General features: G+C 46.3%; 1 protein-coding gene across 3 annotated transcripts in view; it reads right to left on the minus strand.

The window, feature by feature from the left end:
* The window catches only part of jag2b (jagged canonical Notch ligand 2b), a 42927-nt gene that overhangs the window by 4460 nt on the left and 25656 nt on the right, over positions 1–12811 (minus strand). For 2 of the 3 annotated variants that reach the window (XM_030110014.1, XM_030110013.1), the window contains 15 exons: positions 10731–10861; positions 8961–9080; positions 8659–8772; positions 8299–8412; positions 7252–7365; positions 6892–6938; positions 6625–6798; positions 4234–4396; positions 3973–4134; positions 3680–3793; positions 3392–3505; positions 3070–3183; positions 2364–2480; positions 1300–1327; positions 599–684 (listed from right to left, as the gene is read on the minus strand). In XM_030110014.1, the coding sequence (XP_029965874.1) occupies positions 599–684; positions 1300–1327; positions 2364–2480; positions 3070–3183; positions 3392–3505; positions 3680–3793; positions 3973–4134; positions 4234–4396; positions 6625–6798; positions 6892–6938; positions 7252–7365; positions 8299–8412; positions 8659–8772; positions 8961–9080; positions 10731–10861 (1712 nt within the window). The remainder of the gene's footprint in view (positions 1–598; positions 685–1299; positions 1328–2363; positions 2481–3069; positions 3184–3391; positions 3506–3679; positions 3794–3972; positions 4135–4233; positions 4397–6624; positions 6799–6891; positions 6939–7251; positions 7366–8298; positions 8413–8658; positions 8773–8960; positions 9081–10730; positions 10862–12811) is intronic. The other variant, XM_030110016.1, reaches the window with a different exon arrangement.

Genomic DNA, 12811 nt, shown 5'->3' on the forward strand with positions numbered 1-12811 from the left:
TGTTGGGGGGTTCCAGGATGAAAACAGCAGCCAGTCAAAACCAACAACTTCCAATCTGTGCAGGGTAGAATCACAAAGCCAGCCTGCAGCTCCGCTCTACAATCAGTGGGAACTTTTGGCCATTGTCACCCAGGTTTCTCATGAACACGGCCTGGATGAGAATTTCCAAATTTGAGCCTGACAACAAAGGTGAGCGCTATCCGGCCGAAACAAAGGAGCAGAAAAGAAGAATTTCAGGGTCACTGGGTAATTTGTCTTCCATGTGTGAATGTGTGACTGTGTGAGTATGGAGGAGGGACGACCTCTGACCCCCGAGGCGTTAAAGGACCGAGAAAAAGGGAGAGGGCGGTGTCCCGCTCTTGCATTTAGGTGTCAATGTGTCCATCTCTTCCTTGTCCTTTTCTATCTCTAAGTTCCTCGCTCGCTCCATCCATCCATCCATCCTCTTAATCCTAACACACTGTCAGGACATTGTTATGGCCGTCATGAAATAATAATGAGGGCCGGCTTTGGATTTTCACTGCAAACACCCCATCCGCATCAAAAAAACGTGTCGCATCATGAAGGAGACTAAATATAAAAACATGTCAACACTCACTGATTCTGCAGTCCGGTCCAGCGAACCCTGGAGCGCACTCGCACCGAAACCAGTTGACTCCGTCCACACAGATCCCGCCGTTGTAGCTGAGAGAGGAGAGAAATAGTAAAAAAAAAACAAAAAAAAAACGATTAGATAAGGCTGTACATTCTTTCCAGCTGCAACAAAGTACATTGTGTGTGTGTGTGTGTGTGTGTGTGTGTGTGTGTGTGTGTGTGTGTGCGTGTGTCACAAAGCTCAATTCAGCTCATCAATACAAGCCTCCACCTTTCAGATGCTAATAGGCGTGTCCAGTCCCTCCCCTCCCCTCCTCTCATCGCGCCTCCTTTCCATTCCCCCCTCAAAGCTCCGTTTCCCCCCAGGTCGCACGGGAAGAATGGACACGTACACCCCCACCTCGGCCACTCCACCCCCCACCTGCATTCACCACGGGGTAGGTGGGACTCTTGTCCTCCCCAGAAAAACTCCCACCTCTCACTGTCCTATTCAATAACTAAGCCCCCTCCTCTATGCGATGCCTCTTTGAGGCTTGATTTAAGGACGACTTCCACCGCTTTCAGTGGCCCTTCACCCCGTCAGCCTGCAGGGCCTGTGTGAAGTGTGGAGGAGATGAGGGAGACGCGGATAAATGGGGAGCCAGAAAAGCGTGTGTGTGTGTGTGTGTGTGCGCGTGTGTGTGTGTGTTCAGAGATGTTACATACCACGGATGAGGGTTGCAGTCATTGGTGTCTGTTGAAGAGGACAAACAAGAGTTTTAGATTCAACTGAAAACTGTTGAAACTTAATTATTTGATGCATGGCATTTTAACATGACAAATACAATGAAATGTAAACTGGCTCACCAGGACTCACATCCTAAAATCTCTCTTTCGTGGAACATGCTTGTTCAATAAAAACTTCATTATAGACAGTTAATAGTTAGTATAATTTGAAGTTAGTATACTTATATATATGATGAATTAAAAATATGCACAATTGGATCAATCTATGCAAAATCAGGAGTATATTTAACTCATCAAGAGCTGCGATATTTCCAGAAATTCTTTTCAACAGCAAGTGCAACATTTCTGTACTTCAAGCAGCAGCAGCGACAACATGCTCAACACATTCAGCTCTAGCCAGTGACAAAAACACAAAAATCTTCAAGTTTTAGTGAGTGGCACCTGTTTACACTGAGAATGCCAATCAGAAGTTCAGCCTTAACATCATTACCACTCATTAATATGCAGGTCTCCCTTTCACTGCCGAAATGACCCTCAGACTTTGATGCACGGGCTACACCACACTTCTGAAGATGTACTTTGGCATCTGACACTGAGTTGTTAGGCGCAGACCCTTTAAGGCCTGGGAACTGAGGTCGGGCCACCATGGGACCGCGTACATCAATGAGCCATGACCTCCTCTGACCCCGTCACCGGTTCACCTCCTTCCCTTCGCTCAACCACTTATGACAGACGCTGACCGCTGCTGACCGGACAGCTCGGATTCATTCAAGCATTGTAATTTAGTTCCTCTTAAACTTTCCATTGGAGGCCTTCATACTACAAAATACAAGAATCAATTCATCATTATTAAATGATTTTGAATATGTTCTGTTTTCATTCATCTGCTATAGTGAATACAAGCTATTTAAATTCAGCAAGTGAAGAAAAACAGTCTCGACAATCTTTTAAAGGCCTGCAGTCTTTTTTGACATAGAAAATTCTCACTTATAGCTGAGAACGATTCTCCTCTCAGTTAAATTCAAAGCTGCTGAGGGACTAACTTTGTTCACAAGTGGGGCCCTCCCAGCCCTCTTTGCAGATGCATGTGAAGGTGTCTCCTCCTCCCACACACGTCCCGCCGTTGGAACAAGGGCTGGAGGCGCATGTGCTGTTCTTGGCTGTAGGAAGACAGAGGATGAGTCAGAGATCACAGAGGTGTGCAGGATTGTTAAAATCTAAAATTATATCTGCGCAGAAAACACAACAGGTCAAATATGGTAATCTTAAGGGATAAAAAAAAAAATAGATAATCATAGTTTTGCCGTTTCCTGCAACTTTTTCCATCTACTTATTTATCGCCCTCATACTTTCAGCCTCATTTAACCACGAGTGAACCAGGTCTTAATTGAGATTACTTTAAGTAATTGTAATTACTCCACTCCAGAGTTTCTTTCAAGAGAAGCCGTAAGAAATGCATGCATGTTGGACGAAATTAGAGAAATCCAATTAGTAAATTCCATTAAACCAGCTACCTCAATTCCCATAAGTCTCTGTGATAGATGTACTCTGTCACAATTTGGCCGTCTGGTAATGAAGAGAACATTTTTACTCCTCTCACAAGATCAAGCCTGCCCCTCCATGTACAACACCGCAAAGACTGGAAAATATTTACATGTGACTTTCATTTAAACATCATTTCAACTTTCTGCATTTGCAAAAAGCAAAACTGGACTACAGTATTTATCATTGCTACTCTTTAATGTTTACCTGTGTTGCAGGTGTTGCCTTCCCAGTCAGGCGGGCAGGCGCAGCGGAAAGCGTCTCCGTGGTCGTAGCAGGTGCCTCCATTACTGCAGGTGGTTTCATCACACTGGCTCTCACCTGCACAGGAATGAATAAAAACCCCAAAACATCAAAAACGCATTCAATAAAATCCTTCCAAATCCCAATATGAGACAAAGGATGAACCCTTTAAGTCTTTCTAGCTATACCAACATGTTCTAGCTGTCACAACGAGCGAGGTGGAGTGTGAGCGGCTGCTCGCCACCAACATAAACACACGCGGAAACACAGACGCCACATAACTCACGGGAATGGCAGGTCTTGCCCTTCCAGTTATCGGCGCACTCGCAGTAGAAGTCGTTCACCAGGTCGACGCAGCGCCCGCCGTTCTTACAGGGGTTATGTCCGCACTCGTTGACATCTGATGGAAGGGGAGGATTCCCATGACTCGGCGTTTCATTAAAACGATTGTTTATTCAATAAAGACACAAAGAATAGCAGTGTAGGCAGAAACACTGACTCCAACAGGACTTTATGTCTGGAAATCTGCAAAACTGGAGGAAAAAAAAATAATGAAGATTTGCGAAGGACTCACTGAGGTCGCAGACTCGACCCTCCCAACCGTCCGGACAGAAGCACTGAAAGGAGTTCACGCCGTCGATGCAGGTCCCTCCATTTTTACAGGGGGTGCTGACGCAGTCGTTGATATCTAAAATAATGGCAACAGAAGCCAAACAGATGATCAACTGAAATCTACACAAATGTTAGAGAGATTTGCTCCTGTTCACTTTGTCTTTTGAGCTTTCTGGTGACTTAACATCTTTCAGTGGTCCAAACTTTTGAAATGACAAACTGCAAGCGTTAAACGGAACAAACCAGACTACGCACTCTCATGACAGTAGATGCCGCTGAATCCTGGGTCGCAGGTGCAGGTGAAGTTGCCCGTCGGTTGGCTGATGCAGCGTCCTCTCGGTCCGCAGACGTTGGAGGAAATGTGCTGCACGCCAGCCGAGTCGTTGGTTGCCACGGCGATGGTGCAGCTGTCAATCACTGCAAAAAGAAAACAAAAAGTTTTAAAATCACAGCAACTTTTTTGGCTCTCCAGTTTTTTGTTTTGTTTTTTTTTTAAGGATGCATAATGGTGCCCACCTTGACACGGGGTGGTCAGGCAGTTTTCTTTGACTCGCTCACATGTCTTCCCCTTGTAGCCTTCGGGACATGCACAGTAGAAGTCCTGCTCCATGCTGTGGCACGTGGCCTCGTTCTCACAAGGGTTCGGATCACAAGCATCTGACGGCAACCAGCTCGCAATCTGCAAGAGATCGTAGAGTTCGTAGAACCATTAGCTTTAAAACTGGGCATACGATCGAACAGAATGAGGACACATTAGTAAATCAAATAATAAATGAGCAAGTTAAGTCACACCAGTATTAGCCAGGAGCAGTTTTGAGCAATAAAGTGTGATATTCCCCCCAAAAATATCCAGGAGCAAACAGAAACCAGTCAAGAATGTGACCTTTACCAATGATAATGTTACCACATTGCACACAAGTCACTGCAAATTAACCTCAGCTGGATATAACCATTTCAAAATGCCAATGCTTCTGGCTTGTTGTGCAGCTGAAAACGAGCGAACAACTAAAAAGTACAAGTTTTTGTTCCTTAGACCAGTTTAACGGCTTTCAGGCTGGAATCGGCCCTCAGGAGCTGCAGTTCTGAAGATCCTCTGACCGACTCTCCAGCGATCACAGTTTGGGTCTAATCTCATGTCCGGCGCGTTTTCACATTGTGAAAGCAAAGTACAGATATCATACACTAAAACAGCGTCTCAAACATCCAACTGAGCATGATTATCACGCTGAGCAGGCTCTCTGCAGGCTACAGCGACGACGAGGAAAGTGAAAGCAGAGCTGAAGTGTGTGTAGGCGAGCGGCTTAGCTTGGCTCAAGCCTCGGCTGCGGTTCACGACGAACCCAAGGTAAGTGGACGAGCAACATAAGCCTCAGAAACTTTCACTAAGCTTATCAAGGGAATCCACGCTTTTGGTTCTACATCTCTTCTTGGCCTAATCTTGCAAGATTACGCCACCACTGAACCCTTGGAGGGGAGATGGCGAGAAACTGAGCAGGTATGAGGTGAACGATCCATAGTAAAGCCTGTCGCATCCAGAGCCACAGAGAAGAAAATAAAGATAAATCACGAAACGCCAGAGAGGCCATTCAAGCAGCTTTTGCCCTTCATAGATTCTACAATGCCGAGGTTGGATAGAAAATCTCAGAGTTTGTGTCAACAGAGGCCCAGCGTGCATAAACGGTGAATTTCACCATTTTGCCATTTAAGGTGTTGAACATGGGAGGTCGAGCGGGGCAACAGGGTGGGTGAGGCTTCTGGTCACACACAGTTTATTTAACCGTAAGGGCCAGAAACATGGCTTTCTTCAGCATTTCAATGTGTGTGGTCAAAGAAGCGCGCCTGACGGCAAGAGAGTCAATAAATCTTCAGCGCATTATTGTAACTGCTGTCACTGATCCGCCAAAGCAAATTCTCATAATTCAGATGTTGGCCACTAGAAAAAAAAGAAGAAACGGATTTAATCTAAAAAAAATGAAATTAATTCAGCGATCACTCACGATTACAGACAAAATATGTGGATTAGAAAGCTTAACTATAGTGAGAATGAATTATTCGATCCCAAAAGTATTAGCTCAAAGCAAAAAAAAAAAAAAAAAAGGCCCACAACTAAATTTAACAGCAGAGAAACACAAATTGACTTTGTGAATCATTTGTTTAAAGAAAGTATTTGAGGATGTATTTTCTAGATGGGAAACTGAGGGCATAAAAAAAAGAAATTAACATTTTGTCATTACATGAATGTTTACAACTAGGAAAGTTTTTCTTGGCTTCCTCCCAGAGATGAGACTTTAGACAGTCGGATCAAGAATGAGCAGAACATTATTGCACAATCACACTTTTAAGAAGCGTAAAAGCAGATACTAATCAGAGCGATCTGATGCAGGAGGTGTTGTAGTTTTGGCACTGCGCGGCAGGAATGTACGCCGTGCCATAGCAGGCATCAGACCTTTGTAGTATGTGGGCAGAAATCCAGAGTCACCTCATTCACAGTGGCTCGTATTTATAGTAGAGATGCTAATTCAGGATTGGCTCCTGACCAGCAATGTCCTCCATTCAGGGCCCCAGAGATGCAGTGAAGTGTCTGTTTCCTCACTACTAACCTACATCCAGACACACACACACACACACACACACACACACACACACACACACACACACACACACACTTCGTACATGAAAGGCTGTGGCAAGAACCCCGATACGTAATGTTGGCAAGACGCGAAAACCCATGATTTACAAGACAAAGCGTGCAATCAAAACTGGGCTCGGCTTCCAAGCCGGAGACATGCGATGTTACACAACTCCTGGGCAAATCACGGCAATGATTCGGCATGATGGAGCGAGATGACTGCTACGATAACGATACTGTGGCAATACTTTCACTGCGTTACATGAGTCGGGACTCACCTCGCACAGCTGTCCGGCAAACTCCGGTGGGCATTCACACACAAAGCTGTCCAGCACAGAGTGGCACTGTCCTCCGTTCAGGCACGGCCCGCTGTCGCATTTATTCCTCTGGATTTCACAGTGGGTGCCCGAGAAGCCGGCAGGACACAGGCAGTGGTAACCCCGCGGGCCTCCCTACAAGAAGACGACGGCGACAAGCAGTCAAAGGAGAGGCGAAAAGAAGAGCTTTCAAATCCATCCACGATTTCGTTCCCGCATCGCCCGTACCTTGCATGTTGCTCCATTCTTGCAGTGACCGTGGCAGCCGCTGATATCTGAGGAAGGTGAAGATGTGACGGATGAGAAACCTTAAAATAACACCCAATCCGCCGACAGATCAAACTCGCAGCTCGGGTTGTGCACTGATTAAATAAAGGTTTGGAAAAGAAATAATTAGTGAAGCAACTGTCAGAGTTTGGTGAACTATCTGTGCATGCACGACGAGGGAGACAGGAACCGGTCGCCACGTGGGGAAAGTGAGCGGCTAAGACTAAGTTGTGTGACCAGGAAGTGAGCCAGAGGCGTCCGAAAGAGGACGGAAGAAGAAATCGCCAATCGGAGGACGGAAATTCAGGAAGCAATACTGACTGATGTCACAGTTTTGTCCGGACCATCCCCGAAAACAGTCGCAGTGATATCCACCAATCAAATTTTTGCAAGAGTGAGCGTTCACACAGGGCTGTGTTGCACACTCATTTGCATCTGTGGAGGCAGGAAGTAGAAGGAGACCCAAGACAATCAGTCAAAGGAAGCTGAAGGAGGGACGGCGAGACAGAAGAGACAACAGAGATCCAACCTTTGAAGCCCCTGCTGGCACCAACATTAAAGAACTGGCACCATGAAAAAAGTTCAAACCTGCTCGAGTTGAAAACCAAGAGAAAGAAAAGGATGAGCGCAGTTACTTCTGTATCAACGTTGACAGAAGATGTTTCAAAGGGATTTTTTATTTCCTGAAGCCAAAATCAGATGAGTGGAAACAACAGTTTGGCTCAAACATTCATCACTTCCATGCATGTGGAGGGTGCAGGATGCAGGGGGGCAGTCGGCAGGGAGTCCTGCTGCACTCCTGCACACACTCGTCCTCTCTCTCTGAAACCCAACACTCTGCATGCGCACACACACACACAACTCGCCGGGTAACACAGAAGGCCTATAGCGGCCTGTAAGCCGAGATCCCAGCTGGTAAGACGACACTGAACTCCCGGGATCCCTTTCCTGCCATTACACTCACACACTGTACACGAGCATTCCAACTTTGTTTACCGGTCGTAATCCGTTTCCTGGCTTCATATTGTTCACGTCCGCTGGTCGGGACGTGAGCGATATAGAAGCGAATGGCCACCAAGGGCGACAAACAAACAGCCGGATACAGACACACTAGTAGCTCTTAAAGTCATTGAGAAAAAAGGGGGCCAGGCTGCCAGCTCATCCAGGATATTGACTGCTTGTACTCTGGCCATGGGACTCAGGTTGCAAAACATGAATTTAAAACATGGCGGGCGTGTTGAGAGAGCAAGGCAGAATCTGCTTCTTGAACGATGTTCGTTTGTTTCGGGGGAAAAATGTGCAAAAAAAAAAAACCAAACAAAAAAAAAACTTAATGAAGATTTTATCAATATGAAATAGAAAACGTACCTATCTGGCAGGTTTTTCCCTCCCACTGAGGGGGGCACACACACTCGAAGCCATCCTCCAGGTCAATGCAGGTGCCGCCATGAGCGCAAGGGCTGGACGCACACTCGTCCAAATCTGAGGAAAACAGACACTGCTTATGTCTAATTCAGCAGCACGTTCTAAAAAGTGTTGGACTTGATCATTGTCAAAGCGAACAAGAGCGTGCAGGCAGCGGAGAGCAGGCGCCGCCTCATTCAGCACCGACAGTTTACTTTTAATTAAATTATTGATTCAAAGGATTTAAAAAAAAATTTATTTCGAACGTTTAAAAGGAATCGTTTTGTAAAGGATGCCATCCAGGAGAGAAATGCAGCCACTCACTGTTGGCGCAGGTCGGACCCTCCCAGCCTGGAGGACACTGGCACTCGAACCCTGCAGAAAGCTCGTGGCATGTACCACCGTTGGCGCAGGGGCTGGAGACACAGGCGTGCTCAGCTGAGGAGGGCAGACGGAGGCAGGGAACATTGCATTTCTGTCAGTCAAAACTTGACTTTGCGGGAAAATGTTAAGTGAATTTCTACCTGACAGATGAAATACTGTGTGTTGTACACGGAAAAAGTGACAACTTTAAGTTTAAAACCACAGCTACACGCAATTACTGCGAAGTCGACTGTCTGTCTGACCTATGTGGCAGGTCTTTCCGGAGTATCCCAGCGGACAGGCGCAGTCGTACTCGTCGGGCTCCGTGTTCATGCAGGTGCCGCCGTTGACGCAGGGCTGGTGGCGGCCGCAGTAATTCAGATCTGGAGGAGAGAAACGCCCACAGATGCAGAATGAGGTTTTTTTTTTTCTTCTTCTCCTACATAAAATCTATCTGCAGAGGATAATGAGGAGCATGTTCCATCTGTGTAGCTTTCTCAAAACACACTGACTGTGTGATCTGGAGCGATGACACTGGAGGCAATAATGGAGTTAGTAAACGTCTCACTGGTGGTAATGCAGATTTGAAAACAATACCCCAATTTTTTTTTTAACAAGGTGGAAAAAAAAAGTATCTCTAAATGTTATTAAGAAAACAGTGAAACAAAGTTTGGAGCTCTAGCTGGATCGGCCCTGTGTAGCAGGCTCTCTGCTGGCATCGCCATTTATCCCACTGGTGCTGGGAGTTCCCAGAAAGCTTGCTGGAGTCTTCGCTGTGTGTCGAGCACCAGCTGTCCGCTCTGACAGGAAGCGCGGGCTGTTTTCTCAGCCACTCTGCTACACTGCATCTTCACAGACTTCACTGTATTTACAGAGCACAGCCAAGCGGTTCAGATTTAGAGCAGCCTTACAGTCACTATTGATCCGCAGACACTCGGCTGTGCAGAATCATTCTACTTTCACATTTTAGAATTCCTGCGCACGCCCGCTGTCGGCTGAAGGCCAGCTCACCCTTAAGGCTGGTAAATTAATGAGCAGGGATCTGTCTCCACCGAGGATCTTAGGACCCATTCTCATCCCCTGAAGAGCCCTGTGTGACGAAGGGCTGTGGGAAGATCAGGTGTCTGTGCCGCTGCTCAGGTCACACGCGCAGTAAAACTATCCAGCTCTCCAGTCAGGGAGAAAGACCAGTACAGAGAGTTTCTAACCCTGCAACAGTGGTCTGTGAACAAATCTGATATATCCGCAATCATTTGCCATTGTATAATTCTAGCTCATCCAAGGACATTTCACTTAAATGAGAAAAAAAAAAAGTCACAACTTAATTAAAATCAAAAAAAGAAAAAAAAATCCACATATTGATCATTTAAGTAGAAAGTAAATAAAACACTAGTATATGAAAACCTTTTTATCACACATGTGCTGGCATTCCTTTAAAACGCATAGTCATTCGGTATACTGCCGCTGCCCAGTATAGCGTGAGGTTCCCGTGCAGTGTGTATTCATGCTCTGCATGTCAACATATTCAGTCAATCAGATTGAGAGTTAATCCTCTAGATGCCCAATAATTGGGGATCTGTGACCGGCCGGGGCCACGAGCTGTCGTTAAATGGTGAAAGAGCCCAAGACTAGCAAGAAAATTCTATGCAAAGAAGAACTAGAACTAATCCACAAGGCCATGTTTTTGTTGTTTTGTTTTTACACAAAGTGAAAATAGTACATCTCCGTTACATTTAGGCCGTTTTATCCACAGGACAATGCCACTTTCAAAAACTGGCTTCCAGAGAGTAAGAGTCTTGATACAACTCTTTCACAACAAGGAAATGAAAAACCTTTTGGGACATGTAGAGCAGGAAAACTTCCTTTTCCTGGAGGATCGATGTGAGTACTTTATATTTTAATGATATGTTTTCTCCAGACATTTTTTCTGAGCTCACTCATTATCAGTCAGTGTCATGCAACCGTAGCTGGAGGGCAGATGCAGGGTGAGAGCGTTGTGCGTGGGAAGCGATGGAATTTAAATTTTTCTGTACCTTTATCACACAGCAGGCCACCCCAGTTCCTCTCACAGTTGCACTGCCAGGGGGCCTTGCAGGTCCCGTGGACGCATCCCGGATAGAGCACACAGTCATCGCAGAACTGGCCCTGCCAGCCGTAGTTACATCTGTCAAACACACACACACACACACACACACCATAAATCACTGCAGCGATCACCCTCTTTACTGAAGCAACTCATTTCCATGATCTCATCCATCCACCTACTCGGTGAAGAATCTGCTTTTTGGCACGTGTGGCGACTTCTTCTCTTTCGAAACCGACATGATCATTTTCCAAAACACTTGAGGGAGTTTTGCACTTCACTGCTTAATGCAGTGATGAAAATGACAGTCAAATCATCCTCAATACCCTATCGATGAAAATAATGATGCAGACGCCAGAGATGTCTTATGTTTGACACTGAATTCGACATATAGTCGTGTAAAAGATGGATGGATGTGAACGGAAGCTGTTCCCTCAGTTATTAAGCTATTCAAGAGAGCATCAGAGCTTAAGTTACTTTCCCATCATTCTAAGATAAGGCACTTATAAATCATGATAAAATATCACAGTACATAAAGTCTGAAGCTGCATTTCTAACTTGAAAGCAGATTTCAAACCAGCCGTGCGCCCCGCCACGCTCTGCAAACACACCTAATATTGTATCTGCGCCCGCCCCCACACATCCCAAGGCCTCCGACCAACTAATCTTAGTGGAGGGTGACATTCCAGGGCAGGAGAGGTTAAGAATACTTCCAGTGGCTCCCGGGTTGCGTGGGTGGGGGGGCTTTGAGGGTGGCACGGCGGCTCTGAGAGCGAGCGAGCGGCTGCGCATGTGTCTGGTGTGTATACGTGCACGCTCCCGCACCTTCAGGTTGGCGCGCTGCGGCGACGGCGGCGGCGTCCCGCCAGCTGTCTTGTCAATTGACTGCTATTTTGAGTCGGGATGCAGACGGCACCACTGCCGCCGTAAGAGACGGAGGCTTTGGAAATCTCTGCCATTCTCGGGCCAACGGGGGAGGAGGGGGGGGTGAAAGGGGGGGGCACCAGGAGAATACTTGGCATGCTTCCCCCACTGTATATGATTAGCTCCAGAGGGCTTGACAACAACACAGCAATAACAGCAGTGATCCATTTAGGCTTTTCAAGCTCGACAGCACTCAAAGTCTCATTATGCGGCTTAATTTTTGCCCTCATTGATGTCATGATTACTCATCCGCCTTTTTTTCTTTTCTTCTTTTTTTAAATTCGTTGGGGGCGTCATATTTCTTACGGAGCGGATTCCAACAACCTGACACCTTTGACGTGTCAAAGTTTGCAAACTTGCAGGTAAGAAATGTGATTCCTGGGACATGGCGAACCTCTTGATAAATATGTTGGGACAGGCCTAATGATGTGGGCTAATAAAAAGCTTCAATGCGGCGGCGTCAGCAGGCACGTACCGGCTTTTGTGCCTCTCTAAAGCCCGTGGCAAACGAGGCAAAGCCCATAAAACTGTGATGAAATAAAAGGGAATGAAAGGAGATTCCAGGGGATTTAATGCTAGTTTTCTGTGACCCGAGGCGTCATTAAATTCATGCTCCTGCAGGAAAAGTCTTTACTGCTGCTTCTCTATTCATGACACTGTTCCTGTTGACTGCAACTTGACATTTCTGAAATGAAAGAAGTTCTGCCTCTTTGCTGACTGGAATGAAGATGACTCAAAAAAAAAAAAAAAAAAGAAAAAGGAAAAAAAAGTGGACTCGTTTCCTCACTGCTTGGCTCGGAGCCAGAAACCTTTTCTTCCAAGTGTCTCTCCATCCGGCAGGTGGGAAAAGAGGGGGGGGGTTTACAAATGACGACGGGATGTGGCGCATCCTGGAAACGTGGACCTTATGGGGACAATCCAACGTCACTTTATCTGACTGTCGTTTCCACTTTGGGAAATGTACATAACACAGCGGGATATTCATTTCCTCTGCTGCCCCTTGCCCTTCAAGGAGGACCGCAATGCGGATGGGGAGGGGATCTGACAATTCTCAGCACGTTTGCACTACCGGTCAAATTCGCACACCGACAAGTCTTTCTTCAGTTG

This window comes from Salarias fasciatus, chromosome 15 (assembly GCF_902148845.1).
Source record: "Salarias fasciatus chromosome 15, fSalaFa1.1, whole genome shotgun sequence".
NCBI lineage: Eukaryota > Metazoa > Chordata > Actinopteri > Blenniiformes > Blenniidae > Salarias > Salarias fasciatus.